The following is a 17,695-nucleotide window of genomic DNA, read 5'->3' on the forward strand; positions in this document are numbered from 1 at the left end:
CTGAAAGATCTAAACCATCCACAGTTGGAATAAAATCATTGAAGAGTATATCACATCCTTTCCAGTTCACAGAAATTAGTCTGAAGAAAAAGACTAACAAAAAGACTAACAAAAAATGCACCACTGCTTCTTTGACTCAAGTCAAAAATACATTTTTAGGCCTGAAACAAAATCTGTCTGGGTAGGGAAAGGCCCTGTGTTCGGATGTCATGATCACAGCCATGATTTAATATGTAGTCCAGAACTACAGACTGCCAGTCCCAGCATGCTCTGAGTATGAGACAGTTGCAATGTGGAGAGACAGTTGCTCAATCGATTTATCTTTATTTATCAAGGGAGGGTTTCCTGAGTGTACCTGCAACACATTAACGCAGACACACATTAACGCAGACACAAAAGCAGCTTTGACCTGCTGAGCTTGTCTGCATCAGGAGCACCTGGAGATGCAGTACGTGCCTTGCTCAGTGGCACCTTAACAGTAGCCGTTAAGGCAGAGGAGAGTTACACATTAACTTTCCCCACCCAGATTTTCCCAGCTGGTCACCGGAGCTCAAATGTCCTGTCACAACCCTAACTCCCCAACCTTTAAACACCCATTCATTTCAGAAAATGAGAGTGCCATGGAAATATAAAATAGCAAAGAAGAAATGGAGAAACTGATGTGGAAACAGTAAAGCAAACTATCAAAACAGGACAGGAGCGCTGACTCTCTCTTATTAACATTTTCCAGCGATTTTTTTTCTTTTAAAGATAATGACTGTGGATAAATATGATGTGTATCTGCTGGTTTCTGCACCTTCATGCATAAACAGGACAGTCAAGGGTGGCGGAAGTGACAGTCATATGACAGAAAGAAGTGAATAAACAAGGTAATATTTCAATCAAACATCTGATAGAAAAGAAATTGCCAGAATAATACCATTATTAAACAAATTTCCTTAAAGGTGGCCATAAAATACTGCTCTTTTTGGTTTAAATATTTCATGTAACTTCTAAAAATAAAACATTTTTTTCAAATCCAAATCCAAGCAAAGATAAGTAAAAACTTATTACTTTGACATCTACAATGTTTAGTCAGCACTAATGCATTATTTTTGCATTACTGCTGCCAACAGATACTTCTGAGCCATTATTTCTTTTTTAAACATTTATGAAAGACTGCAGTTTGCCATGTGCTTGTTTAAAGACAAAAAATGATTTGTACCTGACCATGCAAAGTTTATGATGTTTACTGCCTTGCAGCACGAAACTGAATAAATCCGCCATTTTTACATAATATGGCACGCTGGGACTGTAGTAATCAGCTCCACCCCTCCTTGTCATTCTCTTCTCTTGAAACGCCTCCGTCATCTTGTCCAAACCTAATGATCTAATTACAGGCTAGGACTTGTTGACTTTGCATTGAAAGAAGAGCCCAGACACTGCTGTCCACTCCCCCTCCCTCTCTTTATCAGCCACTATGTCCTCTGAATGAAACCTCGCTAAACAGCACCTACAGTATGAACTCATCCTTTGAGGAACAAGGGCCTCATTTACAACACAAATCAAGGTGGGCATAAAGTATGGTTTAAAAAAGGTAGGTCAAATGCAAACTTACACCTGATCAACACAACAGAGTCATTCAATCACTGGGTCATATGCTGAAGCTACAGCAGGTGTTACTTACAAATTAGACAAATAATAAACATGCTTGTCCGATGCAAGACCAATTGATACATGCCTAATAATAACTGAGCGAGTACACTGTGGAGCTATCTATTTAGTATCTCTGAAACACTGTGTTCTCTGTTGCCTGTCATGGGGCCCAGCTGCGAGTTACGTCAAACATTACATCAACAAAATCAATTCTGAATGCCAAACCGATGAAACAATCACAAGCTAAAGGATTTTTTCGATATAACTACATAAAAACCTGACCAAAATTGGACTAAAGTGTTAGGTCTGCACTGGCTCAGGACTTCTCTCTGATAGCTGCTTTATGGAGAATCCCACAGCAGCATTTGAAGACAGATTCAGTAAAAACTGGGTGTGAAATCTGAAAGTTGCTCAAACTATACCGGTGTTTATTCACTGATATAGTAAGTGTAGTCTTGTGTGGCCAACAAAGTGCAGAGTAGATTTCTGCTGAAACAGGAAGTATGTTTTTATCTCTGCTGCACTGAGCAACATTTAGAAACATTAAGCAGAATAACTAAACGACAAAGGAAAGGTCAGATAATGCAGGCATAAAAGAGGAAGCAGAGGACTGTTCAAACTTCCCTCTAAATAGAAATGAAAGCCTACTGGGCCTGTTAGTTACAAGATGAGCAACGTTCTGATAACTTTTGATTTTGATACATGAAGCACATGACTAACTTCATGCAAAAGACTGCGGGTAGCAAACATAGCAAGCAGTTTCTCATCTACTAACGCAGCATTCAACGTTAGGTAACAACTGTATTAATTCTGAAAATCAATCATGGGTCAAAATTGACACAATGTGTAATTACTGATTACTACACCAAGAAAAACACATGTGGGCTTGGTCAAGAGGCTTGCAAAAGACTGTTCCCGCCCTCGCTTCAACACACCATATAAGGGAACAATTTATAATAGAAAGGCAGCAAACATTTATATCAGCAAAAGCTCATTCTTAATAAAGTCAAACATCTTATTTGAACTCACATTTTGTCAAGCCATAAAAAGCATCAGAGCTTGACAAATTAGTTTGATATGTGCAACCCAACATAAAAACTTTCGACAAAAACACTGCTACAGTAATAGTGTTATGGATACTGCCTGCTGCTTCTTTTAACATTTGACACAGATGTAGGCATGGAGGAAGTTAGGGGAAAAACAGAACGTGTATGACATGTCAAAGCTTACATAAGAAAATCTTAATATGTTACGCGTGCTAATGAAAATGCTACGATTAAGGCAAAATTGCACGTTATGGCGGCTGAACTACCTAGCTGCTTGTCTACTTACAAATACAACTCCCAAATAAATATTTTCATTTACCCATCAATAACGTAATATTGTTTTAAATCAGAAAATTCTCAGAAATACATCAGAATAGGTAAAGTGAGACCAGGAGGAGAATTAATCATCACTAACCTCAAAGACACAGGATACGTGTGACAAGGTCCATAATAGCAACCGAACAAGTGCCGATTTCAGTAACCAATGAACATCAGGAGAAAAAACAGACAACAGAAGGTAAAACGGGGAATAATCCAAGGTGTGTTCAGACGGGGATAAAGCTGTCTGAAGGTGTGGACCACTGGTCAGCCCCTCACCTTCGTCTCAGTGACAAAACAAAACTGGAGAGGAGGGGGAAAAAAAAGACAATGTAATGGCTGCTGTTTGAAACAGAAAAAGGAGAAGTGTAGTGAAGCAACTTGTCCGCTCCCTATGAGTCACGCAGCACTGTCGCCATTGGTAGGAGAGCCCTGAGGCAGACTGCTTTCACCTGGCCAATCAGCGATGAGTATCGGCCTTGAATGCAAATTCTTTCAGGTGAGTTTTCTGTGACAGGGATTGGACGGGGCTGCAGCGGGGGAGGGGAGAGCAGTGAGGTCCAACCTGAGGGCCACACCTTAAACAGCATGAAAGACGACAAACAAGTTTCTCCTGCAGAGGCGGAGGACTGTCGGAGGTGTAAGCAAACAATTCACCAGGTATGCACTTACTTTAGACTTTGACCATACAATATGGGCCAAGCATGGTGATTATAATCTGTATGGCAGCTCAAAAGTAAAGGTCACATCTCTTTGTGTCCCATTAAAGCAGTTACAATGAATTGTGAGTCTATTAGCCTTGTCAGTGAGCCAGTTACGCTGCTGACTTGTGGGGGAGTTGTTCCCCCTGCATTAGAAAGCCCCATAAAAGTCCTTCTACCAGTGGGAGGCAGAAAGAAATTAATCTGTGAAGTTGACTGGGTTTAGGTATGAGCAAGTTCCTCACAAAAGAAACCCCAAAGAAATCTCTATTCCTCCCCCTCTTCAAGATTCAGTGATCATGATCACAGGAAAACGCCTGTTGTGAACAATCACCACATGAAAGTTTAACTCAGCCGAGTAATTATTCATGTCTCGATTTTTAAGCTTTTGTTTTAAGCTGTTATTATATATGCAGAAGATGTCTCAATAATTTGCTGCAGTAGGTGACAATTTTTTTCTGGTACATATGAAGTTATGTAGAAAAAACTTAGACTTGATAAAAATCTTTATCAGAAATGACACTTAAACAAACAGGACGTGGTGGTCTGTGGTGACTGTTGAGCACTGTGTCTTCACACTTCATGAGCCAAAAGTGTTTTCCTCTGAAATGCCCTATGTGGTATGTTAAATACAAGTAAAGTCAAATATTTAAATAAACATGTTTTATTAGGCATTGTTGGGTAGAAAAACATTAACGCAGGACTTGACTTAAAAAAAAAAAAAAACAGAAAACAAAAAAAAAAAAACAGCTACTTAAAAAAAAAAACAAAAACAAACTCATCAGGTTCAATTGCAACTGCAGCATGGTCTGTTTGTCACAGACCCCCAAAATCACCCTCTCAATCTTTACTGAGAGCCCTCATCATCACATTAATTCTTCCTGGCTTTGGTTCAGTACAGTTCAGCTCAGAGCCAAAAGCAGCTGTTTGCTTCAGAGCAAATTGATAGCCTTGCTGTGAAGGAAAGTTACACCAAACAAGATCTATTTATCACATGCTTTGGAAATACGGTCCACAACCCAAAAGCATTTGAAGAAACTGTTCACTTCTTGCAATATAAAGTCCCAAGGCTAATGCACCACAACACGGCTTACACTCCAGCACTACTATGTAAACACACATATGCATGTATACAATCACATATAATTCCTACATTAACCCATTCACATAAGCCTTACAGATCATCGCAATCTCTGTCTAATACTAAAGAGCTCCAAAGCAGTATCTGAGGCCTACAGGAGAGATGTTTTCAGTCTTCATATCAGTATTAGGGATGTGCTGACTAAATGTATTCTTAGAGAGAAGTAGGTTTGTGTTGTCAAGACATTGCTTCAAGATTTTTCTGGATCTTTGGCTTACACTTACTCTAGATGTTTTACATCTGAGACTGAAATTCCATTCATATACTCAAACAGATTATGTACCCACTCTGAATGATAAAAACAAACAAAGGAAAGGAAATATCAGCAATAAACTCGGGAAATGTTTGGAAGCTGCAGTACAAAGCTTTCACTAGAAGCTTTTAAATTCCTGAAGCAAAATATTTCATGTATTCTTTACAAATATGAAGAGCTTGTAGTTTTTGCCAGAGGAAATACAGTGATGCACATAAAGTAAATGTTCAGACATGTCCTGTTAAGGTCTCCCTCTCAGAGAATCTCTATCTGAACATGGATATTAGTTTTTGATTATTTTCTTCCAATGCATACAACCAGAAATCGAAAATGAATCACCGTCAACACTGACTTTGAGCAAGCAGTAATGCAGCAATGATTAGGATCCTTGGCCTGTGTCATATGTAGTTTAGAATGAATTCAGACAAGCTTTAGCAAGTATTTGTGCTGCGGTTTTTATTCAATGATTCTGAATCACCCTATGTATAATGCCTGTTTGTGAAACACACAGTACATAGTTATACTGTACTGTTTAGTCAGTTAACAAAGTGTCACTTGTTTAACAGAAAACCAATTGTTACATTTACCAAGTAAATATAAAAAGCATTTACTGAACAAATGTCAGGATCTGTAGCATGTCATACAATGGCTAAGAAATCTCCTGACATTAATGTGGTGACTTGGCTTAAGGATTTGTTATTTGACACAATTTACAAACCATTTTTTTAAATAATTTGATTCTGAAACACACCATGTGAAAACCTTACTGTGACAAATTTGCAAAAATGTGTGACAGACTGGCCTTTAATTCTTGATTCAAATAAGGAAACAGGAAAAGTGGGAAACACCAGGTGGAGCAAGAAAGTAGGGACTTCCATGATTGACAAACATTAAATAGATTCCGTAAATACAGACATTTTGTAAAAACAGACATGAGTGGTAGAAAGCCACTGGACTCAATTAGACTGAAACACAAAGCAGCAGAAAATGTTACATCAGACACACATCTTGGTTATTGGTTTGCATTGTGTGAAGTAGCACATGAATGTCTTTAAATCTACACCAAACTGTACAGTCTCATGAAAGACATGTGATTAATATGCCATTGAGTATTTGCTTAAACAGTACAAAACAGTTATTCCCTCCAAAGATTTTACAATCCTTCCAATTATCTGTTGTAATACTGGATGCAAACTCGCCCAGATTTGCACAACAAATCACATCCACACTTTGGGGAAAAGCAATAAAAGTGAAGATGTTTAAATTGCTGCTGCTTCAAGACATTGTCAGTGGGATCAAATTAAATTCAGCCCACAGTGTGAAAGCACAAAAAGTGTGCCTCACACAGGGCACTTTCTTTTGATTCACTCCTAGAGTGGTGGTGATTAACTAGAGCAGTGCAGAACCATGTGACCCCACAGACTAACTGAAAGAATTTAAAAAAGCATTGGTTACTCTCATATGCTAGTTCTGCATAACAGAAGGCAACCACAACACAAGCAGGACACAAAGCTCCCATTTGGTGTGGTATGACCCCATTAAAAGACAGAGCACAGTGACAATTTTCACCAATAAACTCCAGTAACCTGGTGTGGGTAAGACCTGCACAAGTGAATTCCCTTTGACGAAAAAGGAAGACACTAAGTCACTACTTGCATGATGTTGATCTTCTTGTCCATCCAAAAGTCAGTGTCATCGAAATTCTGGCAGCATTTCTTAGAGCCAACAGTTGCAGAAATTTCTTATATAATAAGCATCTTGGTATGACATTAAACATTCAGAGATCAAAGCCAAGTATTATCTAAGCCTGAATATTATGGGTCAAAGTTTGGCAGTACACAGCCTCCAAGTAGAACTAGTGCTCACCACATTTTACTTGCTTTCACTTTGTTTGCCACTTCATTTTATCTAGGCATGCCCTGCAAATTTCTACTAGACAAACCACTAAGAACCACACCCAGAAAATTCAGATCCCTCAGTGAGGAATTATGATGGAGGTCTGTGGACTCATAAACCAGAAAAAAACATTTTGAAACAATCCTTGACAGGATAAGATATGGGAACCTTTGGAGGACACAATTATTTGTGTAGCTTGGAGGTCATCTGATGGCTGCTCAAATACAGAACAGGGAAACTTTCGACTGAGGATTTCGGAGACTAGCTTTCAGGACGGACGTGCACCCCCCATAGGACACACAAAATGAGGTAAACAACAGGGCAGCAGGGCATTTTAATTAATCCTACTGAGATGAAAGAAGAATTATAATAGGAGAAAAAACATCTGTCAGGTGTAAAACTGAAAAGCAAATGGGGCAAAAAGTACATAACATTTGTAACAACCCAGTTTGGTGAATAACCTGACAACTCTGCACTATAAAACTGTGCTGCCCAACTACAGATCTAAGAAAGAGTTTTGTTATTGTACAGCTACAGAATGTGCAAGAGCTCAAAAAAAGAATTTTATATAATATACTATGTCAGAAAATCAGATAGTGATGCACAGGTCACAGGCCTGTAGAAGATAGTGTTGTGGTATTCAGTTTTACTGACTTTATTCAGACTAATATGTGACATGAACTCCACACAGAAATGCAAGTGACTTTTTGGAGAGATATTATAAACAATGGGTCTCAAACACTCCTTTTCCACAGGGGAGCAGTTTAAACACTCAACAGGAAATAAAAATTAAGTGTCTTTTCCTGCGAGAAAATTTAACCGTATGCACACTAAAGCTGAGCTACGCATCTTTCCTTCTCCTCTCCCTCATAGTCAGAACACTGCTTCACATATTATGTTAGTAGAGTAATGCTCCTTGATTGATTGTCTGTGAAAACGGCAGCTTTCTCCTTGAAGATGAGACAGGAGGCGGTCAAATAAAGCTCAGAAGAACATTATCAAATTCACCTGTGTTGGAACTGTCTGTGCTCCAGGTTAGCCTTTCTTTTTTGTTTCCAAAGACACATTTTAGTGCCACATACGTAACAATTAATCATATCTGGGACTGCCACCACTCAAGTGTCTATGGTGACAAGTTGAGTAGATTACTCACTATGTGAAATAAAATTCTATCATAAAATGCTTCAACATTGCCACCTTGCAAAGAGTTTAAATGATTACTTTTAAATAAAAGACTAAGGAAAAATCTAAAATGGAAACAGTCAAAATGGAAAAAACGAAATACACGTTTTTGCTGAAGCCATTTCCATAGTGTCTCTTGGAAGTTAAGCTAAAGTAGCAGTTAATTATCTTAAATATTACATTGAGTGTGCCCCTGTCCCCAATTAAAATATCTGTTTCCCAGCATACAAACATCATAACCTGCTTGATAAATCTGCACAAAATCCAGTATAAAACCATGTAAACTCTTAGCAAATAAGCAGGTTTCTCAAAGTGTGAACTATTCCTTTAGACATGTTCTTTTAATCTTTTTGTTTATCACACAAGACATTATAGCTTTTTATAAGCAAAGACTACCTGGATTATTGGGCCTGCTGCTACCCAAGCCACATACAGACTGCAAGTCATTAAATATTAAATGCAAAGACCAGGTCAACAATCCAAATCATCCACATCACACCGCTGTAGGCTATATAAGCCACCTGCAGGCAGATGCTATGTCACTAGCACATAACAGCTGTTTCTTATACATACATATTATAATACATGTCACAAACAATCACATTTTAGTAGTAAAAACATGTTGCATGTTAAAAGAATGTTGCTCTGTCACTTAGGGCCTAAACTAAAATACCATTAACCACATGCAGTAAATCATCTAACATGTCTGAAGACTTGCCTGTCACTCTAAAATGAATCCCCACACCCCAAAAAAGAAAAGAATTTACTGATGGTAAAGATAAACAACCACCTATCAGTGGCTGTGATGAGCTGCCAGAGCTCACTGCAAACTCTGTCAACTGTGTCTTTACTTATATGTGTCACATTTGCGGAAAGAATATGTCAAAAGTTAAATGAGGAGAGATAACTCGACTTTTTCAGATAAAACTCAGTCTGAATCCAAGCGACACTGGCTAGGCTCATGAAAGGTCTCCGTGAACCACTCGCTACAACCTCATTGGTTCGAAGAGACAAGAAAAATGACAGGGAGAGATATCATGTGCCAAAGTTGCAGACAAAGCTAGTTTCTATTTTTGTAAGCAATTACTTTGGCTGGTTGAACTATAAGCTGGAGCATTACCTATCAAGCCACCACTCCTTAATGTAATGATGCAGCTTATTACACTGTGGTTCCGTGGACTTTAGCACGCACCAAAAAGATACATAGTGTTGTTAATTACTCGTGTGATGCCAACATAAGCTGACACAGTGGACACTAAATACTCATCCTAGAGGAGGCCTCCTTGAAGACTAAGTCACATACTAAATCTAAGGTTGATGTTACAGGCCAACTCTTCCATAATGAAACTAATTAATAATTTTATGATTATTAAAAACATAACCCGTCTGTATCACTTAAGATAGTATTACAAAAGAGCACATTTTTGTTTGTTTAGTTCAAACTAATGTTTGGTACTTCATTTTATCACAGCCATATATTTAAAACAAAAAGTAAAGCTGCCCTCTTTTCCATGCTAAAAATAGTTTTAAATGTAACACTGAATTGCATCATGAGAACACAGATTCATGGAGAAACTACAGCATAATGACTCGTCCAAGTCACATGCTTGTGAGGCCTACTGCATGAGAGCAGAACAAGGTTACAGGTGGAATTTCCCTCGTCTCGCCTTTCTCTCTGACGTCATGTCCAGTGGCAACGGTTTACTGCCGTTGCTCTCTGGCAAACATGTCTGACAAGGTGATATTCAGGTGTCAAAAGCCTGGGGTGATGAAACGGCAGCGTACAATTACAGAAGTTTACCAACAGTAGTTCCCTGCGAGCCCAGAACAAAACACAGGCCAACATGGGTATTTTTCTACATGTAAAAAAGGGAAGTTCAGGAGTTTTATTTCTCTTTTCACGAGTCAGTTCCTGCATTTATGCAAGTCACTTGAGTTTTCAGCCATCTCATATGGTTGTTTGTTTACTCAAAGCATATGAACATTGCCATCTTGTGGTTATTTCAAATTACACTAATTTTCACCTAGAAGAAGGGATCATTATATGAAGATGGTGGCCTCAGAAAATGGCAGTCATTATATTCTTTTTAAGCTTTCAGAGAAAGTAAAAAGTGCTGTGGGCACTTAATATTAAGGCTCAAGATAAAACAGTATCACATGAGCTTCTGGAAACTGAAATATCTGTAAACACTTACAGCGAGGTGAACCACTGACTCCCTGTCTCTTGCAAGGCCACTCTGAAAGCTTTTGTGAAACTGGAGTGCTGCTGTCTAAATAGGATAAAAGCTCAGTTCTTCTTTTTGTGTAGCCAAATCAATATCAAGCAGCCCATTAAGGCAGGCGGGTACATCTTGGACAAGAAGTCGAAGTGTCTAATGTCTGAAGAGTGCTTCGTTACCAAAGGAAGCACAGCCCAGAACAGTTCTCCATTGTCGTCCTTGGTCGTCATCGTACTCCTCAGCTGCTCAGACTGCTGATGGTGATATCACTGTCACAGGATAAGAAGGCTACCAGGAACTGCTTTATCCTCAACCACGCTGTTTTCTATCTAACACAGACACAGACACACACACACACAACTGACCATATCACTGATCATATCACACAGTCTGTGCAGCATTAAAACTATGAAAGCAGAGAGGAAAATGGCATGAGAGAAACTGAATGTGTGGGCAGCAACATGGCAGGATGTTTCTAAAACAACAGCACATGCTTGAAACAAACAGAGCGACTCATGATGAAGTATATTTGGAAAGTTTTGTCCGGGTAATTGCTTTCAGTGGATTGAAGTTTCCACTTATCTACAAGCCTGTGCCAGTGTTCCCACCATGGGAAGGCTTAAGGAGAGGGGAGAAAGGGCGAGCAAAGGGTTGGTGAGTCCAGCTGGTCCTGTTTCTAGTGGGACTAACAAGCTAAAATCTTATAACTCTGCCCTTCACTCTGCGTCACAGCTGCCTCCCCTGAAGGGAGCAACTACAGTCGACCAATGAGATTGTGTTTGTGTGTCCCATGATACAAGCATCTTAGCCCAAAAATGTAAACATCTGGCAAACATTTAGATTTGCCACAGAATAGAGTTAACTATAAAACTATTTAAAACAATATTTTGTCAAACATTGCAGACATTGGCCTGTATTTGTAGAAATTGAGAAAAGCGGTAAACATTCATTTATATTTGTCTTTGGAGAGTACACAGTTAGTATTTGGGACTGTTCTTTAAGCAGTTCTTTCCCAGTTTACTAGATTGTTTTCAGTCAGAGGCTGCTTCGGTGGAGTAGGTGGACACATTGAGTCCAATTATCAAATGTTGCTACAGGTTTTCATACCCAGACACACCAAATGTTGACGTATTTGCATGTGATCCAATACTAGAAGATGATCAACTCACTATCATAAAAGACTAGAAACCACCAAAGAGACACATTTTGTTTTGTTTTTTTCTGTTAAAAATATTAAGTTATTAGTCTCCAGCAGATCCCCATGACCCTACTTAGGAATAAGCAGGTATAGATAATGAATGGATGGATATTAAATGATTGTTCAGTTTTCAAATTGGAATGACTAATAGATTAATAGACTAATTGTTTCAGCTCTGATACCAATAAACTGTGGTCTGATGCAGTAGATATACCAATTTAAATATATTGCTGTGAACTGTCAGATATAAAGAACATAGATTCATAGGTTCCACATTATTAGAGCCAGTGCTGCTGCTGATGTAGCTGTTGTAGGGCTAAAACTATATTTCTGATAATGCAGAGCAAAATGAGAGCTGTGTCTTCATAATAATATCAGTACTTAAACTGTGATAATTCTAATGAATATTAAAACTGCATTTTTATTGTGACTGCTGCCTGGTCTATACTAATTGTGAATATTTTCAGCACACACTCACAGACATGCACACATGCTATCAAGTGCAGTCACATGCCAGCTGACTGACACAAAGGGGAGTCACAGAAATCTATGGAGTACTAGGCAAAGCAACGCCTGCAGGTCATGTATCCCAGTTAGTTATAACATCATATGAGTTGTGTTATCCTGCTTCAGTTGTAGCCTGAGAAACCATTGAGGGCTGTGTTTCATACTGGTAAAGAGCAATGAAAGGCCTCAGGTATAAAAATCTGCTGCAGTTTCTTCCAATACATGACACTATCTACTAAAAGTATCTTTTTTATTTTTTCTAAAAAGACCAAATATGAAGAAAAATATAACCTCACAGGGAATGTTGATAATGCTCACATGATATACAGACATAGTTAAATTGAAGTTACAAGAAAGCAAGCGATAAGTATAAAACATGCTTTTAAAGATACTCGGCAGACTTACCCTGTTAGCAGTTGTCATCAGCACTGTTTATTCCCTGGCTTTACGTATGCGGTAGGTGGTTGTCCTCATGAAACACTGCGACGTTAGAAAAACATTATTATCCCTGCCCTGGTGCGAGCTGGCGACTAAACGGTGCTGTAGCTACATCACCACACAGTCACCGGTCAGCTTTACCCTCCCGCTGCTTTCCTCTGCTCCCTGACACAAGGTTGTAGTTTTCTCCGACAGGGCTGATGCGTGGGGAATTCCTAGCAGTCACATTTTCCTGGGAAATGATTGGCCCGGCACCAAAGTTTGGCTACAGCCCGACAGTAGTAAGCAAAACCAGAGGAGTAGGGACAGGCAATAATGTTGAGCAATAAGCATTGAGGGACGACGGGGAGGTTAAGAAAAAAGGTTGGAAAAAAAGTTTTTCAGTGTCCTCCTCGTATCCTATTGGTTAAAAATAATAGGTACATGTCATATTTTACCTGGAGTCACAGGTGCGACTTTGCAGGCAATTTGTCAGCAACGCAACACGATTTAGCATTAGTCAAATGACCAAAATAAAATGTCAGATGTGGCCGACGTTAGAATTTGGTTAACTACACCAGGATATGATAACTGTTAGCGCAGGGGAAAATAAATGGAAATGGGCATCTTCCGGGAATGTCCAAGCCTTTCAGTGATCAGAGCAACTGAGGTTAACTCCTCCATGCTTCACGGGCGGGGTCTACTCGAGATTCTCTGGAAATGATGAGCGCATGTTGGTTAAAACGTTAGCTGTATGAAATAACTAGCAGCGAGACTATTCAGCGTATACAAACAATAGTGCTACTAAATGAGATAACATGCTAGACATTTGGAAATAACTTAATATTTGATTTATTGTGAGAAAAAAAACTCAAGTTCCCATACCGGGAGTCGAACCCGGGCCGCCTGGGTGAAAACCAGGAATCCTAACCGCTAGACCATATGGGAGACGCGATTTTGTCGGTCAATAGTATTCTATTTATTATATATTTCCCTATTGAGATTATTGTTTTGTTGTGATGACCAGCTGTTACAAAATGATCTAGTTAACTTTCCAGCTGCTGTTACAATAGTAATAACACATTACATTCAGTGTTAGTTAATGCTCTTGCTTTGGGTTGGTGGGGTGCATAAGTGTAGTCTAGTCTAAGCTAGTTAGTTATCTAACTATTGCCATCTAGTGGTCTTTCAGTGTAATAATAATGCAGGATGTCAGCCATGAACACCTTGTAGAAGCACGAGCTACACTTAAAGTCATCGACAGAGTATGGACTGAATTCATTGATAAATTCGCGTAGATAAAAATGAATAGGAACAAGAAGTGAAGGTCAAAATCCTACAAACAAATCTTTACCGTGGTCCCAACAAACTAAATATGGCCGTTAAACATATGACGTAATTTTCGTTGGAATGATACAAGTGTACAGACGGGGTTTCCTTTGCTTTTAAAAAACCTTAATGTCACGGTTATAACGAGCTGAACCTGGATTATCCCACACAAGCAAATTTTTATTTTCAACAACACCACAGTTAGTGATGTTGCTACTTCGTGTTTATGTGGCTAAACGGCAAAGAAGTGTAGAAGTAATTGACGTTAATATCCGCTTTCTAGTCTAAGTGGTAGCGCCCCTTGACTAGCACAGGCAGCCAAATATTTGACACTAGCAATCGGTTGGCTAGCCAACTAGGATTTAAATTAATACACCGGTTTAAAATAAATACATTTGTTTACAGTCGAGCTATTTACGTTTATGTTGAGTATTTGGGGGGTTGTGTAAACAGGATGTCAACTCCAGCAAGACGACGTTTAATGAGAGATTTTAAACGGTAAGCGAAGAAAAAAACAGAGAAGTAGCTAAAGCTAACATTAGCAACTATGGCTAGCTCGTTAGCGTTAGCCTAAACGGCATTCAAAACTACACCAAGATTAAATTATAATACAAATAAATACATAATCGCAGGCAGAAGGAATGGTGATATGTCATTAGGAAATGTCCCTATCCATACTTTCATGTTGTATTTTCAAAAGAATAACTGCTAGGCTATTGACAGGTATCGATCTTTGTTAACGTTACTGCGCTTACACCAGCATTAGCTTTCATTTTTACTTAACGACGCTGCTTTCGTGGATGCATAGTACTATATATAATATTCTCCTCGAGAATGTCCTCATACTGTTAATATCTATATGCATATACGGATTTATCTCGGTTATATGCGTAGCTATGAGTACAGCTCTGTCCACTGGCCAGATGGCCCTTTACAGCCAGATGAAACGTGTGGGTAGGCAATCGCTTTTCAGGGGAGGTTGTATCTCAGAACCTATCTACTATCAGAACCTAAGGATAAGCAACCATCTGCCATGCAGTCAGTAAAAACCTGCAGACCCTCAGTACAGCCAGGTATGGCACATGGTTTCTTATCCCTTATCTACAGTATGTTGCAACTACACAGGATCACAGAGTTCAGGACATAATCTCTTTGTTGGCCCACTGTCAAACTCTGTCATCACAGACAGTAAATTTCATTTACCTTTTAAAAAGTCACATACTAGTATGATCACAATATGTATTACATGAAATCCTTTGTGCTAATAAAAGGACTGCAAAGTCTTACATTAATCTTTCTGTGTACTGTATTATGTTAATATCCCACCCAGCTGTAAATCCTGGTGGAGTGTTTGTCACTGGGTAACCTGCAAACTCTCTCCTCCTTTGGCATACAGTTGCCCTCCACAGGTTTAGAGATAAAACTTGAGACTTGAATTTCTGTTTCACATTCAGCAGACCCTAGTTATTTGCAACATAACAAGGGCATGTTGAGTACAGTAACACAGCCTTGTAGCAATGACTTTGACTTAATGCTTTGTCTAAAATCACCTGTATTTTGTGATACCACTGTGGTTTTACTTTATCCGTTAGACTGCAAGAGGATCCTCCAGCTGGTGTTAGTGGGGCTCCATCAGAAAACAATATCATGGTATGGAACGCTGTCATTTTTGGGTAAGTTAATTTGTTGAAAACTACATTAGGTATACATTTTAGTGGTTTTGTTTGTTTTGGAGTGGAAATCAAGATGTAAAGATGTAGTTTATGTGTGCTATTTTCTTTTTTTAAGATTAGAAAGTTTGCAAAGGTTTTGCAACTTGATTTACAACCTATTACCTCTCTTCTAGACCGGAGGGAACACCTTTTGAAGATGGTAAGTCCTCTGTAAAAGTCATTATCTTCAAATAATTTAGCTTTCCAACTCTGCTAAGGCATTTATTCATCAAATATTCATTATGCTTCTTAAGCAGTGGGTTTTGAAATATAGATTGGCATGGTTATGAGTAGGTCTTAAATGGAAGGGTTATCAGCCACATTTTCCAGGAAACTACAACTACTGATCAGGTCTCCTATGGATGGTTGTCCTAGTTGTCCAAGAAATGTAGCTTTTGTCTTGGAGTTAGTTCCCTCACTTGACCAGGAAAAGAACTTTTCAAAACACAATTCTTTGAAGCTTTCGCTGACCTACCCAGTCCTTTGACTTTGACTGTTGATTTCTCATGAAGATGGCAGCTGAGATACAAAAATGATTTAGTATGCTTTTGAGTGTCATACCAACATTACCAAAACAACCAGCCAGACTCTAGACAAACTGATGCCTTGTTTTATTTGGGTAGGCTACTTTAGTACACTGTTAATGTATTTCAATTTGTTCAACATCACTACTTTTTAATTTCAGGAACCTTCAAACTTACCATTGAATTCACAGAGGAATATCCAAATAAACCTCCAACAGTGCGATTTGTGTCCAAAATGTTTCATCCAAATGGTATGTACTTCACTGCCTGGGTGGATTTTTTGTTATTCTATGAGGATGGACTTGTGTTCATGTTTGCTCTTTTGCAGTGTATGCAGATGGCAGCATATGCTTAGATATACTTCAGAATCGTTGGAGTCCAACCTATGATGTCTCTTCAATCTTAACTTCAATACAGGTACTTTATGCAAATAAGCAAATGCGCAAATACATGTTAAATTAAGAAAATTAAGAAGGATCAGTTTTATACTGACAGAAATAAGATCCATGCAGTTTTGTAAACAAACAAGTCACTTATACATGTGTGGCTGTTCAGTTTTGAAATGATTATGTCATAAAACTTTTAGAAACCTAACTCACCAGCATTCTCTGTTGTATATTTGAAGTCTTTACTGGATGAGCCAAATCCAAACAGTCCAGCTAACAGCCAAGCAGCCCAGCTCTACCAGGAAAACAAGAGGGAGTACGAGAAGAGGGTTTCTGCTATTGTTGAACAGAGTTGGCGTGATTGTTGACCCCTATTAACATTCAAGTATGAACAGTATCCAGCCCAGAATCAAGAAACCACAGATCAAGAAAACGTATCTCACAGAATAAAATAATTACACAATAAATTCCTTCTCAGTATAATTGTCCCATATCTGTTGCTAAGTTTGTATGCTGTTTGTGTTGTGGCATTCACTCCTGCCGAATGCGATTGTTGGGCAATAGCGTGTTTGTTAAAAGTTAATGTACCTTGTTATATCTGGGTTACTTGCTACATGCCCCCAGTTTTTTTTTTTTTTTTTAAGGGAAATGTCATTCTTTTAGTTGTCACTTTTCTACCTGTTTATTTATACATTAAGTAAACTGATTTAGGATACAGTGACAGTTAATTAGATGTGCTTGCTATGTGGTTTGCTGTGTATTTACCAACGGTTCATATTTACAAAAGAAAAAGTTGTTAATGGTCTCTACTTCTTTTTTTTTTACCTTTTGAAAGCTTTTCACTGGGATAGAACATGAACTTGGCATGGGCATCAGTCTAACACATTGTCAACTCAACATATGCCTTTTTCTCAACTACTTGTAAGCCATGCCTTTGATTTTAATGATGTTTTAGATTTTGGTGAATACGTCCCTCTTCAACACAGAACATGTGGTCCCCTTTTCAGACACTTCACTTTGTTTCATGCAGAGTTCCATAATTTAAATGCTGTGTGTGAACATTTTTATGCCATTTTACAGTCCTACAAATCAGCCATCATAATGAGCTGATTATACTGTTTAAACAGGATGGTGTCTTCTGATTATAAAACTTTGCACTGGTAACCCATGTAACAAACTGTACATTTTCTTGTAAATAAAATAAATATACACCAGTCATCCTTGTTGCCTT

At 38.5% G+C, this 17,695-nt stretch overlaps 2 protein-coding genes and 1 non-coding gene across 4 annotated transcripts in view; 1 reads left to right on the top strand and 2 right to left on the bottom strand.

The window, feature by feature from the left end:
- elf1 (E74-like ETS transcription factor 1) overlaps positions 1–13,119 on the bottom strand; it is a 36,000-nt gene extending 22,881 nt beyond the window's left edge. The window contains exon 1 of one of the 2 annotated variants that reach the window (XM_026329583.1): positions 12,502–13,119. The gene's annotated coding sequence lies outside the window, so the exon portion shown is untranslated. Of the gene's footprint in view, positions 1–3,096; positions 3,393–12,501 lie in introns of those variants that run through there. The other variant, XM_026329582.2, reaches the window with a different exon arrangement.
- Positions 13,120–13,389: 270 nt separating this feature from the next.
- On the bottom strand, positions 13,390–13,461 carry trnae-uuc (transfer RNA glutamic acid (anticodon UUC)). The gene has a single exon. It is a non-coding gene; the product is annotated as a tRNA-Glu (tRNA).
- A 668-nt stretch (positions 13,462–14,129) lies between these two features.
- Positions 14,130–17,678, top strand: LOC113144289 (ubiquitin-conjugating enzyme E2 A). The gene is made up of 6 exons (XM_026330205.2): positions 14,130–14,340; positions 15,435–15,515; positions 15,689–15,714; positions 16,240–16,329; positions 16,407–16,495; positions 16,704–17,678. The coding sequence occupies exons 1-6, from the start codon at positions 14,297–14,299 to the stop codon at positions 16,830–16,832; spliced, it is 459 nt and encodes a 152-aa protein (XP_026185990.1). The 5' UTR covers positions 14,130–14,296; the 3' UTR covers positions 16,833–17,678.
- The last annotated feature ends 17 nt before the right edge of the window (positions 17,679–17,695 follow it).

This window comes from Mastacembelus armatus, chromosome 10 (genome assembly GCF_900324485.2).
Source record: "Mastacembelus armatus chromosome 10, fMasArm1.2, whole genome shotgun sequence".
NCBI lineage: Eukaryota > Metazoa > Chordata > Actinopteri > Synbranchiformes > Mastacembelidae > Mastacembelus > Mastacembelus armatus.